The 21,231-nt window shown below is 53.1% G+C and overlaps 9 protein-coding genes across 9 annotated transcripts; 5 read left to right on the top strand and 4 right to left on the bottom strand.

Annotated features, from left to right (window-relative positions):
- The first annotated feature begins 21 nt into the window (after positions 1-21).
- HMPREF1120_08689 (uncharacterized protein) lies at positions 22-1,982 on the top strand. The gene is made up of 2 exons (XM_009162957.1): positions 22-387; positions 509-1,982. The coding sequence occupies exons 1-2, from the start codon at positions 38-40 to the stop codon at positions 555-557; spliced, it is 399 nt and encodes a 132-aa protein (XP_009161205.1). The 5' UTR covers positions 22-37; the 3' UTR covers positions 558-1,982.
- On the bottom strand, positions 897-2,151 carry HMPREF1120_08690 (uncharacterized protein; the record flags this gene model as incomplete). Its single annotated transcript, XM_009162958.1, has 3 exons — positions 897-1,687; positions 1,776-2,036; positions 2,100-2,151. 3 exons carry the CDS (start codon positions 2,149-2,151, stop codon positions 897-899), a joined length of 1,104 nt encoding a protein of 367 aa, XP_009161206.1.
- Positions 2,152-2,352: 201 nt separating this feature from the next.
- On the top strand, positions 2,353-11,391 carry HMPREF1120_08691 (uncharacterized protein). The gene is made up of 2 exons (XM_009162959.1): positions 2,353-6,293; positions 6,358-11,391. The coding sequence occupies exon 1, from the start codon at positions 3,825-3,827 to the stop codon at positions 4,416-4,418; it is 594 nt and encodes a 197-aa protein (XP_009161207.1). The 5' UTR covers positions 2,353-3,824; the 3' UTR covers positions 4,419-6,293; positions 6,358-11,391.
- On the bottom strand, positions 5,155-6,165 carry HMPREF1120_08692 (uncharacterized protein; the record flags this gene model as incomplete). Its single annotated transcript, XM_009162960.1, has 1 exon — positions 5,155-6,165. The coding sequence occupies one exon, from the start codon at positions 6,163-6,165 to the stop codon at positions 5,155-5,157; it is 1,011 nt and encodes a 336-aa protein (XP_009161208.1).
- Positions 6,409-9,232, bottom strand: HMPREF1120_08693 (pyruvate carboxylase subunit A). The gene is made up of 2 exons (XM_009162961.1): positions 8,859-9,232; positions 6,409-8,732 (listed from the first exon to the last, which is right to left on the bottom strand). Exons 1-2 carry the CDS (start codon positions 9,191-9,193, stop codon positions 6,524-6,526), a joined length of 2,544 nt encoding a protein of 847 aa, XP_009161209.1. The 5' UTR covers positions 9,194-9,232; the 3' UTR covers positions 6,409-6,523.
- Positions 9,790-12,116, bottom strand: HMPREF1120_08694 (long-chain fatty-acid-CoA ligase). Its single transcript, XM_009162962.1, has 3 exons — positions 11,425-12,116; positions 10,302-11,336; positions 9,790-10,231 (listed from the first exon to the last, which is right to left on the bottom strand). Exons 1-3 carry the CDS (start codon positions 11,816-11,818, stop codon positions 9,879-9,881), a joined length of 1,782 nt encoding a protein of 593 aa, XP_009161210.1. The 5' UTR covers positions 11,819-12,116; the 3' UTR covers positions 9,790-9,878.
- On the top strand, positions 11,395-14,672 carry HMPREF1120_08695 (propionyl-CoA carboxylase beta chain). Its single transcript, XM_009162963.1, has 6 exons — positions 11,395-12,670; positions 12,756-12,882; positions 12,963-13,030; positions 13,112-13,182; positions 13,249-13,559; positions 13,739-14,672. Exons 1-6 carry the CDS (start codon positions 12,487-12,489, stop codon positions 14,601-14,603), a joined length of 1,626 nt encoding a protein of 541 aa, XP_009161211.1. The 5' UTR covers positions 11,395-12,486; the 3' UTR covers positions 14,604-14,672.
- Positions 14,673-15,118: 446 nt separating this feature from the next.
- HMPREF1120_08696 (hydroxymethylglutaryl-CoA lyase) lies at positions 15,119-18,040 on the top strand. The gene has a single exon (XM_009162964.1). The coding sequence runs from the start codon at positions 15,880-15,882 to the stop codon at positions 17,749-17,751; it is 1,872 nt and encodes a 623-aa protein (XP_009161212.1). The 5' UTR covers positions 15,119-15,879; the 3' UTR covers positions 17,752-18,040.
- Positions 18,041-18,608: 568 nt separating this feature from the next.
- On the top strand, positions 18,609-21,022 carry HMPREF1120_08697 (uncharacterized protein; the record flags this gene model as incomplete). The annotated part of the gene is made up of 7 exons (XM_009162965.1): positions 18,609-18,661; positions 18,709-18,817; positions 18,867-18,937; positions 18,987-19,121; positions 19,176-19,513; positions 19,563-20,476; positions 20,552-21,022. 7 exons carry the CDS (start codon positions 18,609-18,611, stop codon positions 21,020-21,022), a joined length of 2,091 nt encoding a protein of 696 aa, XP_009161213.1.
- Between the last annotated feature and the right edge of the window lie 209 nt (positions 21,023-21,231).

The raw sequence follows: 21,231 nt of genomic DNA on the forward strand, positions 1-21,231 counted from the left end.
TATAGAAAGTTTGCCGGGAATCTCACTGAGGCCGCCAATGATCGCTTGCCTGTTGAAAGTGCACCTCGACCCACTGGGATGGCATCGTCAAGCTCACATCACAATTGACCATCGAAACTACAACACTTCACCATACCCTCAGCCAATCTATACACAGGCGGCACTCTCAGAAATCGCCAACATGGGTGGTGGCGGCAAGATTCCGTATCCCAAACACATCTGGTCGCCTGCCGGTGGTTGGTACGGCCAGCCGCAGAACTGGAAGACCAACACCGCTGTCTTCGGCCTGATCATCGCAGCTTGTGCAGGTCTGGCTTGGAGAGTGTCCGCCGAACGAGAGCACAGATACCGAATGCCGGAGCGCGACGCTTTCTTTCCGAGTCGATAGTGAGTCCACATCTCAGCTTTGCGGGTGGTGTACGGGGGAAGAGCAGTTGGCTTCGAGAACTAGGGCCGCGTTTGGGAGAGTCGGGGATTATCGTGCCACGAATGCTGACAATGGCTCTAGCTGGACCAAGCAGATCATCGAGCATGATAAGGCTCAAAAGGGCCAATGAGTTCAGAGACGAATCTGCCACCATAAATAGCACGCCGACGCCACGAAACCTATGCTTTATCGATTGACAACTCGGAGGTTTGACCGGCAACCGGTTCCAATGGAAAGCCAAGATGGAAAAACCAACGGAAAGTGACTTCAAGAAGGACGAGGGAACTGGTTGACTTGCGGCCCCGTGGTTGAACCGAACACCTTAAGTTTTTCGAGCCCGTGGCACGATTTGTACATACAATAGCAAACGACACAGCGGTGCACGGCAGAAGTGTGCTCGCCTGCTGCCTTACAAATGCGGTTTTGTTGGAATCGCACAAATGACATGATTATTGGTTACAAACTTGTGTTATACATCTGGTGGATCGCATCTAGTAAGCTGCCGAACTATATGCTCCTTGTCCCGCTGCAGATAAGCCAAAAATCGATGTCGATAAGCTTCGCCGTTCCAACGATCAGAGTCATTATCCGATAATGTCGGCATGCCCGTCTGCTCGATAGCATAGCTCGCGGAAGCTGTAGCATGGAGCAGAGCAAACACCAGCCTCGGTCGCGGAAAAGCCGAGTTGGCAATATCGGACAGTTCTGGCGTCCCCTCTCCTGGATGTGCGGTGCCTGTCATGGCTATTGCTAGTGCGCCCAGAAATGTGTTCCCGCCACCCGTCGGGTCTACCACTCGCTCAGGGTTCTGGTGGTATGCATGCAGATGTAGGGACGCCCGCCCGAAGTAAGCGGTACAACCAAGGGCGCCTTCTCTGATAACCAGCGCCGTCGGTAACGGGTGGGCATCGTTCAGGCCGAGCAACAGTGCCACAGCCACTCTCCGATCAGTTGCTGCTTCTGGCATCGAAGCAAAGAACGCGGCGAACTCGTCGGCATTTGGGCTCACGATATCCACATGTGAAGCCGCTTCTCGAAGCCGGTCCAGTTCCTCTGGCGTACATAGATCTGGCACAGGCTCCCAGATAAATACGGGCCGCGGCTCGTCGGGAATCAGTTGCTTCCGCCGCGCCATGATGCCCTGTACGATTGATATGCAACGTGCCGGAGAACACACCATGTGAAACGACCGGGCCAGGACTTGGTCATCTGATAATGAATGCTCGTCGAGCCGTAGCCTTGGCGTGAGGTATTTGAACGCTTTAGAAAGCACATATCAGTTTTCATACTTACAGGAATGGAATGGCATCGGGCATGGTGTGGTCAAAGCAAGGCTGAGGCAACATACCTCGATATTCATTCGGGCCATATCCATTCCAAGCGCGAGTCGTTAATCGAGTCATGTCCAGTCTGAATAGGCAATTCGTGTGCCATGAATCGATGAGCTCCTTGAACTCGGCCGGAAAGTCCGAGCCAATATCCACGACCCAAGAGACATATTTGGCTTGATCGGCCCCAGCAGCTAGCCGTGCCCCAAGAGCTGCATAAGTCCCGGCACCGCCTATGATGCTTTTTTCGGCTGCTCGTCCGTTGATGTATTCAATCTCGTCTGTCGCGATATGTCAATTCAACTTGGCTGGCATAGAGCGAGCAGATGGGTGTGCTTTCAGACCGATGATGAACATCCCCAAGGTGCAGAACGCAAGCCTCTCCTTCTCCCCCATGCTTGCTCCACCGCACGCTGACTTTTCTCTATATTGAAGGGACCGTGCTGGTTCCTCGTGAAATCAAACACTTCTAGTAGTGGTGAAATGATGCCCGTTGGCGATGATTGGAAGTTGCTCAGCCTTGCCAGACCGGCAGCCTCATTGGTGACCCGGATAACTTGTCCTTTTTGGTGTCCTGTAGCCTGGACATTGCCCTGCCACTACATTGTAGGACCTCAATTACACACTGACGAAGAGCTTGCCAAAGAATTGCACCATATGGGCTTGATCCTGGGGGTGCACGAAGGCTGCCTATTTTGGATTTTACGAATGTCGGCCTGGCCAACGGCCTGTAGCGCTCCATGGAGTGTCTTATGTATACAGGTAAGTCCCCTTGATCGAGCTGGCGAAACATTCGACCACGTGACGTCGGCCTTTCTTGTCATCGCAGATGGGCGCGATGAACAACAGTCAGTCGTCTGCTGAGATTTGATATTGGCCATGCTCAAAGCGAGGGTCACGGCTTGAAACCCGGGAGCCACGAATCTTCTAGATACTTGAGGGTGGCGGCACCCAGAATATGAAGTCGTTCCGAAGTCTCCAAGATTACTCTCATGGGCACCAAATCAATCTTATCGTCAAATTCAGGTATCAATCTCAGGTGTCAATCTCCCTATTGGCATGGATTGTCAATCAACCTTCGCACCTGCATTGCGACCTATTGCACCACTGCATTCTTCAAGTGGACCCAAGGCAACACATACTTGCGGACACTCAAGTGGCACCTCCCGCTGCCTCAGGAGACTCGGATGGAAGGAGCCGTTGGGTGGGAAGGCGCCGGTGCGTGGGGAGGTATTATATTTCTTTCCTTCTGCCTAACCGATTCGCCTCCTTTTCTCTCCTCCAAGTCCACGTTTTGTGTTCGTAGCAATGTGTCCTCAGCACCTCTGGCCAACAGGCCCAATTATTGCTACACTCCTCTCCCTTTTTGGGGGCAAACATGGGTGCAGGACCACTCAACCTCGCTCTCCCACGCAGGATGGACCGTCTCGCAATCGTCGCTTTTAACAGATCCAGCAGAGACAAGCTCGAGTGCCGCCCGGATCTGACGATCTTTCTCCAGTGTTACCTCTTGGACAAGCAGAGTTTTGGGTTTCCTAACATTCCTCAACCACATCCACCATCATATGTTGCAAATATGCATGAACCAAACACTCCTGCTCCTTCGGGATCCAGCAGCGTCTCAACGGTTATCCTTAATAACCGTATGCACATGTTGAACAACCCTGCCTCAACGATCTTTCTTCAACTGCTGTCTTCCCCATATCACTGAATCCACCGACGCCACTAAATCAACCACAAGCACCTGCCATGGGAAATCGTCATCGTCCTTGCCTGAACCTCAGCATTGCCCTTTCTCCGCCACAAGAGTGGTGAGTTTCACGGAGCGCGCGAGCACCTGCCCTACCAAAGACGCATGATTCGGTTTCCGAGGCACTCAATGCGCTGGCAAACCTGGCGCAGGGAAACAGGGATCTGCACTCTTACATTGAGGAGGCCAAGAGCATACGCAGGCGACTTGGGACACAAACGGAAACCATGGAAAACGACAAATGTGACAGGATTATTTTGTCATTCTTCATGTTTGGGCCTCCAGAACTCGGCTGTACCTAAGCCCCGGGTTGTGTGGAATGTGTCTGTGGAAAGCACCCGGCCTCTCAATGCCTCAATATGAGCCTCAAGTAACTCGTACACGAGTTCCATGCCAATCGCATCGGATTCCTGAGGTCCTTGTCCCGGAGGCCCGAGATCTCTTGCGCGCCAACCGGGAGTCCTGGCGAGCGGCTTGGGGCCGCCGGCGTAACAGTGACGCCCACATATTTTATCTCCCAGCTCACAATCAGCGCGTCGCAGGTGCTGCCAAGACAGGTGGTTCCGGCGGCTCGCCTGCAACCCCAGCCCGTTCTGGTGCGCGTGGTCCCGCTGCCCGGCGATTGGGCCCAACCCCTATTGCGCCTATTTTGCGAAGCTTGCTGGCCGCCGCCAACGGGTCTCCGTCGCCGTCTCCGCCAGCCCCGACTCCCGCTCCCTGGCCATTGGCCGTCTCCCCCGAGGACTTTGTGGCGAGAGTAAAGAAATCGATTTCCATGTCCAGGTTTCCCAAGCGCAAGTGCTTAGAGTTCATGTCTTGCTTTGGGCGGACGTACAAGCGATCCTGGACCTGTGCGTGTCATTATACCAAGCACTTATGTGGGGTGAACTCTAAGTTCAAAGTTGGGCACTAGAACGTTGGGTGAAGCATGTTTCGGAGTGACAATGTAGCTGAATGCGCGGGTTCGAGTCTGAAAAAGATAGCATTCCAAGACATGCGAAGCCTGGAATTCATCCGGATTCAGACCACCCGCCGCTCCCTGCAAGGAGGCTGGCCGTAGATCTGAACGGCCCACTCGTCAAAGCCCAGGCACCTGGGTTGAGTCTGTTGGTATCCGGGAGGGACCAGGCTTGATCGTCACACCGATGCCTGCTCTGCAGTGTCACAAGAACCATCAGGCGGGCGCACAAACTTGGTGTGGGCTCACCACTGTGAGCTGCCAGCAGCGGTCATGCTTTCAATGACCTGGTCTCGTCATCGAACGGCCTAGACTTCAACGCAGTGCTGGTGGCAGGTAGCTCCTCAACAAGCGAAGCCAAGGCCAACCCAACCAAGGATGTCTCCTCATCCTGGCCAGGAAAGTCTGACTTCTTTGAACATGGCACAGTCGTTCTCTCACGCTCATCACAAGCGCGGGCGCCCTTCCCCGGCCTGCCATAGGCTCGCAACTCTACTCACTCAAATCAGAAATCTTATGCCGCCGTCCAATCCTTCGATCTCGGTTGATTTGTCCATTGAGCCAAGTCCATGACCGAATATGCGGAATTTTGTAGACTTGAGACGCTCGAGGGACTTGTCCACTGGGAAGCATAGTCGGAGAGATATCAGCAATGGGAGTAGCCCCACAGGACGGACGGCTCAGGTACGCTCTAGGCATGGACTATGTGTCCATGTTTGGCGTACTCCTTTGCAGACTCAAAGACCGCTCGCACGTCTCTTTGCGATATTGAAACAGCATCAAGCCGCAGCACAGGGTTCCGATGAAAGATCTGCTCAGTCGATAGCCTGTTCTCGTATCGTCGTCCGTAGTTTCTCCAAACGTCCAGAACGATCCTTGCCAGGTTCTCGGTGGTCTTCTTGATGTGGAGTTGGTGGTCAGTCTCGCAGAAGGGGCACTTGAACACGTCAGATTTCTCCGCGCCTAATCTCATGCTTGCGAGGGCTTGCTCGAAGGTCTGCCTTATCTCGTTGATGAGCTGGCCAGTGGTAATTAGGTGCAGGCATACATCCGGGGTCATGAAGCGCCTCATCGCTGACATCTCTTCACCCGACCCTGCCTCTACCTCCGTTCGGCTGGCTAGGATGAGTTGGCCGTCCACCAACCGCGCTTCGTGAGTTCGAGACACGCCATCGTGGTCTTGGCCGCTCATGTTCAGGAGAGATACAGGCAAGCCAAAGCCGTAAAGAGGACCCTGCTCGTAGTCCCGCAAGATCAGGTCGACCACTCCACGTGTCAGCCTGATGGATTTGTCGTCACCTGCTTGAAAGAGCTGAGCGCATTGAAATAGTATATCCGCCACCAGATGCTCGTAGGCACGCGGACAGTTATACTGGAAGAATTCCGTCATCGGCCAGAGATACAGACGGGCGCACGAGCGACATGTCAGATATTCCGGGTGATCTCGTTCCAGGAGTTGCAGGAACCGCACCTTGGCGTCCTTATCGTCCTTAAAGGTCAGGTCAAGCCGGGAGTTGAGAAGCCCATGAAGTCGACGACACGAGAGGCTCAACACGAGCTGATACTCTAAGTCCAGAAAGCACGCAACCGCGAGGATTAGCTCGTTGGGAAGGTTGAGGAGCAAATTGTGGCCATGATGGTTTTGGACATGGCCGATTTGCCCTCTTGCTGAGCCTGTGTCGGCCGTTTCTGCATCCTTCATCTGTTCAATTCCTCAGACTTGGTGTGGGGCAGGATATCAAGACTATTGGAGGTCGAGAAGTTGAAGCTGAGGACGTGGCTGAACGGGTTTCAAGACTTCACTTGCGTTTCTACATCTTACAGTACAAGGTAGGTGCTTTGTGTGGAGAAGCGTGGCTGTGTGGCCGCCTGTCTGAGCTGACGTCCGTTTTAGGGTGAGTGATCAATGGATGCTGCTGCGTGCTTTTCTCCGCAAGAGGACCAGTACGGGGCATAACGCAATATACTTGGGTGCTACAAGCATGAGACTGTCAGAACTGAAATGTACATTTCTTCATCTTCTCTACGGGGTGTATATTGTCCAAGACCGACTTATCCGTCTAGTCGACCCAGCACAGGACCTTGCCCTCATCCACCGAATCGCCCTTGTTCACCTTGCACTGAAACTTGCCGTCCATGGACATGGAGATGTTCATTTCCATCTTCATGCTCTCGACGACCATGACGATTTCGCCGGCCTTGACGTCGTCTCCGGGCTTCTTAAGAACCTGCAACACTTTGCACGGCATGGGCGCCTTGACGGCATTCGACTCTGTGGAGCTAGCAGCCACCACGTCGTCTCGCAAGCTCTCGCAGAAACTTAGGATGTCGTATACCTTGAATGCGAACCAGTTGCCCAAAGCAGGGATGTGGCAGTAGACCTCGCGGCCTGAGCCTGAACCGGCCGCCTTGAACGAGGTTGAGGGCTTATCGGTGATGAAGGAGCCAGCGATCTTGTGGCCATCGACTGTCAATTCGGCCGAGGTTGCTAACCAAGGACTTGATGTCAAGGCTGCTGGTTCAGGCAGGACGTCGCGCTGTTTCCATTCTAATTCATGGCTGGACGAAGTCGACACCACTCCGGACCGAAGTTTGTTGCTGATGCTGTTGTAGCGCGCCGACACCTCGAGAGCGGGAGATTTGTCCTTTTGGTCCTTGCTATTGCTGGAGTTGGGGTCGATGGTCTTTTCCTCCAGTGGGATGACAGCAATATTGTTCTTTGTGTTGTTTTGTTGGTTATCAGAGGACGGTTTCCAGACGACCAGGAGCGGTTGTTCATTGCCATGTGACTGGATCCGTTTCACGATCCTGGAGCTGACGTTGACCGGGTCAAAGCGCTGGTTCTTGAAGGCCTTGCGCACATTCCTGAACGGTGTTTTGGTGTTGGTATTGGACAGCGCAAACTCGTCTCGCAAGAACGACGCGGTGACCACGGAAAGAACCGAGTTCTCGTCAAATCCCGGACCTAAAGAGTACGGAGGTTTGAGCAGCTCTCCAAGGTTGTTGGGGATGAACGAGGTGGTGTAGGCGGGATTGCTTCGGAATTCCGGGTGCAAGAGACAACTCTGCAGAAACAGCTGGTTGGTCTTGACGCCAACACAGGCCGTATTGGCCATGACGCGGGCCATTTTCTCGACGGCCTCGGCGCGAGTCGGCGCCCATACGATGATTTTGGCAATCATGGAATCGAAATAAATCGACACCTCGGTTCCCGTCCGCATGGCTGTCTCGTATCGGATATCTCTTGCCTCCTCTGATGATGCCGCCACATACGGCTTCCAAAGACGTACCATGCCGTGTTCGGGCATGAAGTTACGCTGCGGATCTTCAGCACAGAGCCGACATTCAATGGCGTGGCCCTTCTGGGGGATTTGGTTGAGCTCCGGCAAATCAGTAAACCGACCTCCTGCCGCGGCGTACAATTGTAGCGAAACGGCGTCCAAGCCCGTCACCTCTTCGGTGATGGGATGCTCGACCTGTAGTCTAGTGTTGACTTCTAGAAAGTAAAAGCGACTGTCCTTGACATCGACAACGAACTCGACCGTGCCGGCTCCTTCGTAACCCAACAGTTTCCCAATCTTGACGGCCGTCTCACACAGACTCTTGCGAGTTTTGGCGTCCAGGAACGGAGACGGCGTTTCCTCAATGATCTTCTGATGTCGACGTTGCACGGAGCATTCGCGCTCCCACAGGGACAAGACGTTTCCATACGAGTCTCCCATGATCTGGACCTCGATATGCTTGCCGGCCTCGATATATTTCTCCAAAATGCAGTCGCTGGACCCAAACGATCTCTCGGCTTCGGACCGCGCGCTCTGCAGTTCGCCTCTGAGTTTCGACCGTTCATGCACAATCCGCATTCCACGCCCGCCGCCCCCAGCGGACGCTTTCAGCATCACCGGAAACCCAATCTCCTCGGCGGCGGCTTCTAGGTCTTCCACGTTCTGACTTGACCCTGTGAATCCGGGAATCAGGGGAACGCTCGGCTCGTGCTTGCGCAAGTAGTCCTTGGACGTTCGTTTGTCTCCCAGAGTTGACATGGCTTTGGAGCTGGGCCCGATGAAGATCAATCCGGCGTTCCGTACGGCATCTGCGAACTCGCCGTTTTCGCTGAGATAGCCATATCCCGGATGCACAGCGTCCGCGCCTACTGACAGCGCCACATCCACTAGCAGCTTGATGTTCAGGAATGGATTACCGCTTTCTTGCTGGATGCTTCCTACGCAAACTGCTTCGTCGGCAACTTCGACATGTCGCGATAGTGAATCCCTAGGCCTTGTCAGTATAAATTGCAACAGATTGATTGATTGGAGCGCGACTTGGCTGCTTGTTGTGCCCCCGTCACTGCTGCTGTCGCTGGTTGGGCTGGGCTAAAAGGCTTAAGGTTGAACTTACTCTTCAGCATAGATCGCCACAGACTGAATGTTCAGCTTCCTGCACGTCGCGACCACTCGGCATGCAATCTCTCCTCGGTTGGCGATGAGGACTTTTTTGATTTTGGGTTGGCCGTTCTCGTCCCGTGGCAGAGGTGCCACGAACAACGGCGGCCGGATTACCATGCTGTCGGTGTCTCTGTTTTGCAGCAACGACGTGAATAACCTTTCACCAGTGCAGCAGATATTCTTTCCAGCAAGAAACGCGCAAGACAGTAACAGTTGGCCTCCTCTCAATAAGGTTGTATGTTGTTGCAGAGTAACGTTAGGTACGATTAGGTCTGGGACTGGGATCATGTACGGCGAGCAACCGGCTTCAAGTTCCCCATATCTTTCAAGATGGGTTCCAGCGAGGGAAGGGGAGCGTCCCCGCCAATCGGCTGGTTTGACGGGCTACTCCCATGCCAGGTCCTCCTAATCCCCCAGGTTGAGGACAAGTGGGCCCGGTCCGGCGACTCCCACTTTGCCGTGCATTGCCATTGCCAGTGCCCCGTGCGGCTCAGCCTCGGCCGTCTCCAGCGCAAGGTGGCTTTCGCAAAGGTTCTCCAGGGTTCCTCGTCAACCGTCACTGCCCACCGTTAGACAAGGCCAAATCAGCCGCTGATGTCTTGTGCAGTAGTACAAGATTCAGATTCTAGGGTTCACCTTAGCCTGGGAGCAACCAGATGCTTCAAACCACGGTGTGACGAGTCATTTGTCGTTGCGATGCAGACAGATCACATTTTCGCTGGCGATCGTGTTGCCGCCGAACCAAGGCAACAAGACAGGCGATTACGATCTTCATCTCGCTTTGACTACCAAATGAAGTGTCCCCAACCCGGCAAGGCTGCAGGCGCACTATTCTACTCGATGCTGCACACACGACAGGTCAGGTGCCGACAAGATGACTCTGATGGGCGTTCAACATCTGAATGATCCCTTCTCTCCAGTGCTCTACAACGTTGTAGTAGTGTGTCCAACCTTGTATATGATCTATTTACGACTATAACTTTGCCTTCAACTCTGGCTTCTTGCCCTCGACCAACTTGTTCCCCAAATCTCGCAGCTTATGCTTCTGGTGCTTGCCGCTGCCGGTCTTTGGGAAGTCCTCTCCGACGCCTGGATCACCGATCCAAAAGACATATTGGGGCGCCTTATGCGATCCCAACCGCTGTCTGCACCACTGGAAGATCTCCGACTGGTTCGGCCGCCGCGGGACCTCGTTGTGCAGTCTCAGAAAGCAGCCGACCACCTCTCCGTATCGCGTGTCTTTGATTCCAACAACAGATGCCTCGGCGATGGCTTCGTGCTCCAGGAGTCGATCTTCGATTTCGACGGGAGAGATATTTTCGCCGCCTGGAGTGCGTGAGTCAGCATTTGTCGCAAAATGAATATACATACACATTTGTGGATGTTTACAACATACCTCTGATAATCAAATCCTTGATCCTACCCGTAACGACACAATGACCATCTTCAGTAATGACACATTCATCACCAGTATGCATCCAGCGAATGCCATCCTTGTGCACTTTCATAGCCTCTGCGGTCTTTTCTTCATTGCGCCAGTATCCCTTTTGCAAAGCAAAGCCGGCCGTGCACAGCTCGCCAGGAACTCCCCGAGGCACGATATCGCCATTCTTGTCGATGATCTTTGCCGAAGTGTGAGGGAAAATCTTACCAACAGTAGTAGCGCGCAGTTCATCCGGGTCTTCGAGAGGAGTCATGAACGTGACGGGACTGGTCTCAGTCATACCGTAAGCAATCAAAGTCTTTTGCACGCCCAATTCGCGCTGTAACTCCTTCATCAATGGCGCGGGGACGGTCGAGCCCGCGGCCAATCCGACGCGCAACGTGTCGATCTTGTACCCCTTTTTCCGGTTCGCTTCCATCTCCGCGATAAACATGGTCGGCACGCTCAGCAGGGCCGTACACTTGTATTTGACCAGAGCGTCCAGCACCAGATCGGCGTCGAATTGGTCGCAGGGGAACACAATCGTGCTGGAATGCGTGTATGAGCCCAAGAACCCCATCACCAATCCGAAACAATGGAACAGTGGCGGCGGGCAGCACACCACGTCCTCCGGTGTCAAATGGAGTCCGTCGCCGAAAAACCGTGCGTCATTAATCAAATTGAAGTGTGTCAGCATCGCTGCTTTCGGTGCCCCCGTGGTTCCGGACGTGAATTGGAGATTGAGCACGTCGCTGTTCTTGACTTTGCGTTCTGCTCGTCGCAAAGTGGCGTCGTTCATGAAGATGGAGTTGCCGTTGTCGGCGAACGCTTTGTATAGTTGCGTTTCTCGCACTGATGAGTTGAAGGAGATATCTGTTGGGTTGTCTGTCGAAAGAAGAACCACTCGTTTCAGTTCTGATAGGCCCTCGTCGTTGCCACATGCCGCTTGGATGTGTGGTGATAGTGACTTTTTGCCAATGTTCCGTGCTAGGAATACCAGTTTGCATGCTAGATTGGACTTTTAGTATCTTTCCACCAAGAAATGCCTTGAAACTGGGAGGAGAGAGGCAGAGAGACGGTATTTGGGTCTACTCACCACTGACTTTCAGCGCAGCACACAGTTCCGGCGCCGTATACGTATTGTTAAACACGACAAAAGGACACCCGATGCGCGCGGCGCCCAACAGGGTCTCAATGTACTCGTAGCGATTGCCCGCCATGATGCCGACGCAATCGCCGTGTTTCAGGCCGGCTTCCAGCATGGCTTTCGCCAGCAGTTTGCTCCGCTCCGCTAGATGCTGGAAGGTCATGTTGTGGTTCTGCCAGGAGAAGACGCATGCGACTCGGCTGCCATTTTTGCTGGCTTGTTCGTCGATCAACTCGCGCAGTGTTTGGGTTGATAGAGGTGGTGTTTTGGGCCCGTGTAATAATGACAGTGATGCCGAAGTCGAACTTGGTTTCGACGTGTTGCTGCTGGAACTGGTGGCCATTTTGACGGTAAAGAGAGCGACCACGATATGATATCAAGAGACAAACGACAAAAAGAAAGTCCTGGACCGACCCCGGGCACAAGGATCAACGACGGTGGGCGAGGGCGTCCGAGTCACACTGGCACACACACAAGCCTGCGACGACAACAAGAATTATCTTTTTGTTTCTAGACGCCCTGCAGGATCAAGGCTGGCGTATGAGCTTCAAGGTTCCCCGGCCTTCCCTCAGCTTGGCCCTGAAGTGGAATCGAGGTGCCAGTAGTTGTGGCCGATGCACCACTGAAGTTGGGACGAGGAGTGGTCGATCGGCCCCGGGCCGGGCTGGTGAAGTGGGCCGCGCGGGTTTCGAACACTCAAAAGTTCTGGGGACGGTTACCAGGACCAGGACCAGTCGCCCCGCCTGGGGTCCGTTCCCTGCCAGCGTCACTTCAGTTCCGCTCAGCCTCGGAGCTTGGGTCCTCGCCATTTTTCCTGTACAACTTGAACATTGTATGGCGCTAAGGACACCAGCGACCTTGGACAGCCGCATTACTACAACACAGATATCTGCCGATAGACTGCTGGGAGCGCTGTGTTGTCAAAGTGAAGAGGCCACCGCTTACTCTGGAGGGCTGGAGTTGTTTTTGTCGTCTTGATTCCCTTATCCTTCCATCTTGTTGTCAGCCATAATGACGACCATCGACGCGTTTCCGGCCATCGAGTCCAAACCCAACAGTCTCGACGCTCAAAGCAAGGCCAACCGCGATGCCTGGGCGCCGGTTCTGGAACAGTACGAGAAGAATCTGCAAGCGACGACGTCCGAAGGGACTGAGATTTCCCTGAAGCGTCATCAAGCACGGGGCCAACTGCTGGGTATGTTTCAGGCATTCGTTCATCTATGGCACAGCTTGAACGGGCCCAAAAAGACAAAAACTCAATTCTAACTGTCCTCTTACAGCTCGCGACCGGATCAGCTTGTTGTTGGATCCCGACACCCCGTTTCTCGAATTATGTTCTTTCGCCGGCTTCGGCTTGAAAGATTCAAGTCCATGTGCGAGTCTCATCGCGGGGATAGGGAGCGTCTGGTGAGTTGGCCTATATTCCAGCCCACATTGGGTTTGCTTTTCAGTTCATACGAACGCCAATACTGACAAGCCCTGAAAAGCGGGAGATTGTGCCTGATTCGATCGCACGTCCCGTCGCAGAGCGGAGGTGCCTGGAATGAATATACAGGTATAGTACTACCACATACACTGCTATGCCGGCATACTTTGCCAGTGGTTCTTGAGCCGGGTACTAACGGAAGGCTGGCAGTGTTGAAACAAAACCGAGTGACCGAAATTGCCAACGAGAATAATTTACCCATAATCGCCCTGATCCAATCAGTACGTATTGTTCTGCGTGGAATGGCAGATATGAGAGTCCAGCGATGACTGACCATATTGTTTTAGGCCGGCGTATTTCTCCCTCAGCAATTCAAAGTGTTCCATAAAGGAGGCCAATTATTCCGCGACCTGGCACTGCGCAGCCGAAATGGCAAACCGACGTGTTCGGTCGTGTTCGGCTCGTCAACGGCAGGGGGCGCATATGACCCGGCCCTGTCGGATTATACCATCTTTGTCAAGGATCAGGCGCAAGTGTTTCTGGGAGGACCGCCGCTGGTCAAGATGGCAACAGGCGAAGTTATCGATGCTGAGTCATTGGGCGGTGCATCGATTCATGGTTCAGTCACTGGGTTGGCGGACCAAATTGCCATGGACGAGTAAGTTGATATTTGGTCCAGATTTCGCTTCTATGACCGTTCTCCATTCATCGTGCCATCATTATACTGTTATCACCAGCCGCACGGTCACCCTCCCCCTCAACACCACCAGGATGCACAACCAGAAGTCCCTGGTGCAGGAAACGAAACACCTTTGACTAACAATCCTTCTGCTACAGATTCGACGCAGTCCGCAAAGCCCGAGACTGGGTCCTAACCCTCGACGACTCAACGCTCCTCCTACCACGCCAAATCTCACCTCCTCTATCACCTCGATACCCAGCCGAAGAGATTCTATCACTAGTCAACCCAGACATCCGCAAACCATTCGACATGCGCGAAGTTTTGCTCCGGATCGTCGACGACTCACGCCTGTTGTTTTTCAAGCCCGAGTACGGCCGCAATTTGTTGACGGCATTCACGCGTATCCAGGGGATCCCGACAGCAATCATCGCGAACCAAACACCGGTGATCCACGCGGACGAGGCATCCAAGGGCGCCCAATTCATCCGACTATGCAACCAGCAACGAACACCGATTGTTTTCCTCCACAACGTGACCGGGTTCATGGTCGGATCGAAAGCCGAACACTCGGCCATTATCAAGAAGGGCGCCCAGTTCGTGTCCGCAGTCAGCTGCTCGACGGTGCCGCACATCTCGGTGATTCTGGGCGCCTCGTACGGCGCGGGCAACTACGCCATGTGTGGTCGTGCCTATAGGCCAAGATTCCTGTTTACTTGGCCCATTGGTCGATGCAGCGTCATGGGTCCCGATCAGTTGTCTGGTGTTATGAGGACTGTCGAGACGAACAGTGCAAAGGCAAAAGGTGTCAAATTGGACCCCAAGGATATTGATGCAAGAGTCAACAAGTTCAGGGATGGTGTCCAGAGAGATAGCGAGTGTTATCGAACGAGTTCGGTCTTGTTGGATGATGGGATCATTGATCCCCGTGATACGAGGGATGTGCTGGGCATGTGTTTGGAGATTGTGAATAATGCTCCGATTGAGGGGGCTGAGGCGCATCGGGCTTTGGCGAGGATGTAGTGTGGTTATCGTATAAGTATCTACCTACGTACGTATATACATGTATACGATCATTGTTGTCACCATGGGTCATGCGTGGGCTTCTCTTTTCAAAACAATGCCTACGATTCCATATCAAGTCTGCCTCCGTCTGGCCTGTCTGGATAGGATTTTTAGTACACGACTTGAACCTGAAGGATGTGAAATCAAAAATATTGTAGCGTCTACAACTACTGACCTGATCAGCACCAGTCATGCTAAAGTTGCTTCGAAGCAGAGCAGTACAGTACAGCATAACTCCAATAGTACTGTATATCTCACAGCCTTAGCCTTGTATACTAACACCAAAGCGAGCCTTGCTTACCTACCTTACAATGGGTACCTACATGTAGCCGGAGGTCCTGTACAGTGTTGTAAAACCAAGAGTGCTAATCTCAGCCTCCTCCGTACCACTGGAATGTTGTCGTCGGCCCGTTCTCCGTGCCCACCCACCTGGAGACCGCGCCAATTCGCCAGCCTCAGCCACCCACCTCAAGCCCGGCCGGGGAACCATCCACTTCCAAAGTGTCTCCCCGCCTCAACTTTCAGATTCGTCGGTCGATCCATGTTTCCAGCTGTTTCGACACGGGCCCGGAGATTCGAATCACATCGAAAGTTGTTGTTGTTGTTGAACTCCATGGGCACGGCTGGTAGCCAAACCGGGCCTCGACCCTTGTGGGATTGAAGAAGACAATTTCTGTGGGGTATCCTAGCTACCTACCTAGGGAGAGCCCGAAGCTGCGATTGCAACACCCACTGCAACTTGACGCCGGCCGCGGCGTCACGCGGGGAGGACCGAACTTGACTTCAAGCCTTTCGACGATACCTACCTTTGACGTTGCTGTCGGCACCATCACGTTTACTACTACATTGGGCTTTCGACATTATTGTTCACATTACATTGCATTCTTTGCGATTATCGGTTTGGATACAGGTAAACAAACGTCCTCGCGCATATCTACAATACACCTCGGCGCGCCGAACCCGAGGGTTTATTAGAGGTCTAGCTTGCCGCGACAAATCGCCAGGAGATTGTACAGGAAGAATCGGATAGACGACGGTGATACCATTTATTCCACAACAATCCAGTGGCTTGGTGACAACAGCGTTGCATCACATCACGTCAATCGCTATCATTGCTGCACTGCAGTGTTGAAAGGACGAACTTATTGAGAAGCCGAGTTTCGACCTATTGGAATAGCCCCGACCGGCCTGCGACGATACAATACTGGGAAGACCATACCTATAATCTATCTAGATGGCTGTTCTCAACAGCCACACCCAGGCTCAGCCTCGCGATGGCAGTGCCGTGCGAATAGTCGAAGTCGGCCCCCGCGATGGACTACAGAATTTCCCACGCAATGTCCCCACGGCCGTCAAGATTGAAATGATTAAACGGCTGTACGCGACGAATCTGCGCACCATCGAACTGACATCCGTGGTCTCTCCCAAAGCGATACCGCAATTGGCAGATTGTCGAAATGTCCTCTCAAACCCGGAAGTTGGTGCATTGTTGCCCGATCAATCTCTACGGCTTCCGGTGCTGGTGCCGAACCTCAAAGGTCTCGACATTGCAGTGCAACACAAAGTCCGAGAGGTCGCCGTCTTTGTCAGCGCAAGCGAAGGGTTCAGCAAAGCAAACACGAACTGCACGGTTGAAGAGGGCTTGCAACGTGCAGAAGCGGTCGCTCGAAAGGCACTGCAGCAGGGTGTGCAAGTGCGAGGGTACGTCTCGTCTATTTTTGCCTGTCCGTACGATGGACCTACGCCGCCTGAAGCCGTGCTGCGCTGCGTCAGGCGTCTGTTGGATGCGGGCTGCTACGAAGTCAGTCTGGGCGATACTTTGGGCGTTGGTGTTGCGGCCAAAACTAAGAGTTTGATTAACTATCTGGTTTCATCGGGGATTTCAGTGCATGCTCTGGCGGGACATTTTCATGATACTTATGGCCAAGCAGTCTCGAATGTCTGGGCTGCGTATGAATGTGGAGTGAGAGTGTTTGATAGTAGCATTGCAGGTCTGGGAGGATGTCCGTATGCCCCCGGGGCGAAAGGTAATGTTGCTACCGAGGATTTGGTGTATTTATTCCATCAAGCCGGAATATCGACAGGCGTGGATCTGGATGCACTTGTGGAAACTGGCGTTTGGGTGTCGAGTATGTTGAGCAGAGAAAATGAGAGCCGGGCTGGAAAGGCATTGGCTGTGAAGAAGGGATTGAAACTAGGAGGTCCGAAGAAAGCGACCAGTAAACCCTCGCCAGCTTTGACTTGGGAAAACGTGGGCCAAAGCAGTGCGGACGACGAACTCTTGGTGCAAAAGTCCGGGGTCAACATCAAAATCACCCTCAACCGACCTAAGAACGGCAATGCTTTGACAAGCACCATGATTGAGAAGTTGACAAACTTTTTTGAGCATGCAGCCACCAATCACCCGGCCATCTCGCGTATTGTTATTGCGGCCAACGGGAAATACTTCTGCACGGGGATGGATCTCAGTGCCAAGGGCACCCGTGTCTCGAAAGGCGGTTCATCGACCGAAATACAATATCAGATCCTGACCAAGTTGTTTGAGGCTATTGATCGCGCGCCACAGGTGACAATTGCCTGTGTGCAAGGCCCGGCCTTTGGCGGTGGCGTCGGCTTGGCTTTTGCGTGCGATGTCCGGATAGCTGTCCGTTCGGCCTGGGTAAAATTGAGCGAAGTGCGGTTGGGGTTGTGTCCGGCCACCATCTCCAAGTATGTCATTAGAGAATGGGGGTTTGCCTTTTCAAGAGAGGCCATGTTGTCGGGACGTCAGGTGTCGGCAGAAGAGCTCGCCGCGCGTGGTGTGGTTGCAAAAGTGGCAGACGATGGCAACGCCATGACAAAAGTGCTGGACCAATATCTTACTGAGCTCAGGGGATCTGCGCCCAAAGCCAGCACCATGTGTAAAGATCTCATCCAGCTGGCTTGGGCCCATGCTGGAGAAGCCGCGCAGTTGGAGGGCATCAAGAAGAACTTTGATCAAATGATGGCCCCGGATGCTGAGGCTGCATATGGTGTTGGGCAGTTGCAAAAGGGTGTCAAGGCGGTGGATTGGGACGCGAGGATGACTGGGGAGTCCAAGGACGATGCCCTCAAAGCGAAGTTATAGCCAGTACAAGTTGAATACGATCATGTTATCAGTACAGGACAACTTGAACTTGACCATGATGTTGTTAGTACATGTCTGTCACCTCGGAATGTGAAATGGGCCCACGCAGCCGGCAGGTGGGAAGACAAAGTTGTTGTACCGGATAGCTCTCTTTTTTGACGATGAGTACTACTACCTAGGTAGTATTGCTTCAGCACACACTGGCAGCACCTTGCGTGGTACCCTGCGTGAGCCGAGAGACATGCAGTGTCGGTCTGCGAAGTCGACTGCATTTCGACGAATGAGAAGACGCTGATTCATGAACAGCGCTAAGCCGCATGTGGTCTAGTGCTTTCACTGCCTGAGCTTACCTCAGCTTCGCTCACAACGTGAAAGAACTTGAACACCTCGGTCACTGGCAATGACAGCGCGCATCTATCGTCATGTGTATTTGCTCTTCATTAGAAGACAGAAAGCACACCTGAAGGTGACCCAGCCAACATCATGATGTTGCTTGAACAGCACTAGTCGATCCAGTCAGACAACGAAGGAGAAGGGTTCAAGTTGGTCGAGAAACTTGAACTTGAAGCAGACTCAGACCTCGAGTCATGTGATGGTGCCAAGGCTGCAGTGCCCCGAACTTGCCTCGAACCCCGCGGGTCTTGAACCTTTCGAGTTGAACCTCTCGTTTGGATTCATCAATCAATCAAGTTCCCTGTTATTGGTCCCCACTTCTAAGGCTGGTCCTCGACCTTCTCCGAACTTGCTCCCGTTTCTTCAATTCAACTTCAAGACACTACACACTCTACATGTTCCCTGTGCCTGCTCATGCCTCGCATTGAACAGATGCAGATACCAGACTGTATGCATTCACAATCATGACCGAACTGCGCGAGCCCAAGCGCGTGCGGCAAGCTTGTCAGAATTGCAGGTACGTGGGGCTCGCGGCCTTGACGACGCATATTAATCAACCTTCAGGCGCAAGAAGACAAGATGCTCCGGTGAGAAACCGGTCTGCTCGTTCTGCGCCCGACTCAAGCAGGAATGTCTTTGGGACGAAATCTCCACCGCGGCATTGAGCGCAAGTGTAAGAAATGGCCCGTTCTCGACACTGGCTCTTCGTCTAACCAGACCAGAACATCAATCTGGCAGCTAGAGTGGCGCTTTTGGAGTCGAAGCTGAGTCTCCTCAACTCTGGTGGCAATGAGTGAGTGAATACAGTCGAGGTGATCGGTCGCATACTTACACATGAACAGCGCTCCCTTGTTGGCCACCGACGGCTATGTCCCGTCCAAGAAACGACGCACCTCAGCACAGGACGATTCCGTCTCCCCAGAGGCCCATTCCGTCAATAGTCAAGGCTCACAGGGTCGGGCATCCGATACTGCGAGGTAAGCACTCTAACACTCTATCCAACTTCTCATCGCTGTTCTAACCTTGACTAGAAAGGCCATGCAATTACCGCCAGAACCGGTGCTCCGATCAGTTTTGCAGACGTACTTCGCTCGTTGTCATAACCAGCCCTATGCCTTTTTCCGTCCAGAATATTTCTGGTGGATGCTGGACAACGGCGAGATTCCCGAGTACCTGCTACTGGCCATGATTTCTCTGGCAGTGCGTTTCTCATCAGACCCTTATTTCGAGCGTCGGCAGACAGAACTTGTTGATGGATATGCACGAACGGCCTGGACCGAAATCTTTGAAAAGTCTTTCTCGGAGGACTATGTGCTTGACATTCATGCCGTGCAAGCGACTAACATGTTGGCCATAATCGACTTTACCAGTACGATTTAATCCCTTTTCCGCCCGACTGTTGCTGACCTCTTCCATAGCTGGTCGACCAAAACTTGGATGGCAAAAGGTCGGACTAGCGGTGCGATTTGCACAGAGTCTAGAGCTCGGCTCTGTGATACCAAGTCACTATACTCCAGAGCAGCAAGATGAGCGACGACTAACCTTTTGGTCCATGTACCTACTGGACCGACTGGTGTCGTGCGGCACTGGACGGCCACCCACGATATCAGATATCGACTGTTCCATACCTCTGGCCTCAGACATGACACCAGCGAACGAGACCGAATCGTCAACAATGCCTGATTTGAGGACATTATTCGAAATTTCCGGCTACGGTACCAACCCGAATATGGACCCTTTCCCGCAAACCATTCTCATGGCCTCAGTGTTGGGTCGTATCGAGAGACACTCGTTACAACATCAAAGCTTAAAAGACAAGTTTCCGCCCTGGGACTCGCGCAGTGATTTTGCAGCCATCTACAGCATGTTACTAAACTTCGAAGCCCATTCCGAAATCACGAGAGTGTCGTTCTCCAGTACGATTGCCCGGTTCGTGGGGCCGGACGGAGTGCATGACCATTCAGCCGCGGGCCACCTCGCGTTTTCCACGATAATGTATCATATGAATCAATGTTTGCTACACCATCCGTTTCTTCTCCGGAAACGGTTAGATTCCTGCAAGGGGAGATACTCTCCAAGCTTTCTGCGAGAGGCCCTTCGGCGCAGTCTGGAGCATGCCTACCAGTTAACTGTCACCCTGCGTGTGATACAGAAGCAAGGATTCAACCTGACTAGCTTTTACGCTTATGCTTCCCTGGTGGCTGGCACGATCCACAGACTCTTCATGCATCATGACGACGAATGGACGCGAAGAACGGCACAGCAATTCTTTGACTATTCACTCGACTTTCTTGACAGCGGAAAGAATGTCTGGGAGCATTACTTACGCATAGTATGTCCACCACCACTTTACACACCTCACTTACATACCTCACTTAATACCTCGTGAGCTAACCCATGTCTTAAGGCCACCGCCCTTATAGCGTTCGAACCAAATCCTTCATCGGCAAGAGCGTTGGTGACGACGACGCCGAACGACCAATATGTCCATGATCCCGATCTCGACACAATTTGGAACCTTCTTGATTATGGTTGGCTGTCAGATGCCGCAAGGCCCAAATCGTTGAACGAATTACCACCGCCTCGACGACCAACTGTGACGAGCGACGATGCCCCGCAACTGCAACTGCTCCCGGTGCCAACAAATGAACCTATAGTTCCTGCACCGACGTTACCTGAACAGAACCATAGTTATGCTGCATTTGAACCATTCGACCTGGACAAAGGTTTTGCAGTGCACGACGAAGTTGCCATGGATTTCGCAAGCTATCCAGAGGGGACGATTGATCCATGGCCGGATGTGCTGAACGAGGGCGACGTCTTTCTATCGACCGGTTTTGGAATCTCCTCTCCATGGACACCTCGTGCCCCAGGTTGATCCATATGGAGAAGTCCACAAAATGTGCCGACCAGACCGTTTTTTACAACAGTACAACCCCCGCGCCGAAATAGGAGACCCTTTTGCACAGACGTTCTGTGGGAGAAATGCCGACACTAAGCGGACGGCCTCGGGAAATTCTCGGACCGCACCCACTTACATCCGGACATCCGGGAGCACATGGTCCAACGGTATGTCAATACCATGGT

Source organism: Exophiala dermatitidis (genome assembly GCF_000230625.1).
Source record: "Exophiala dermatitidis NIH/UT8656 unplaced genomic scaffold supercont1.7, whole genome shotgun sequence".
Classification (NCBI taxonomy): Eukaryota; Fungi; Ascomycota; class Eurotiomycetes; order Chaetothyriales; family Herpotrichiellaceae; genus Exophiala; species Exophiala dermatitidis.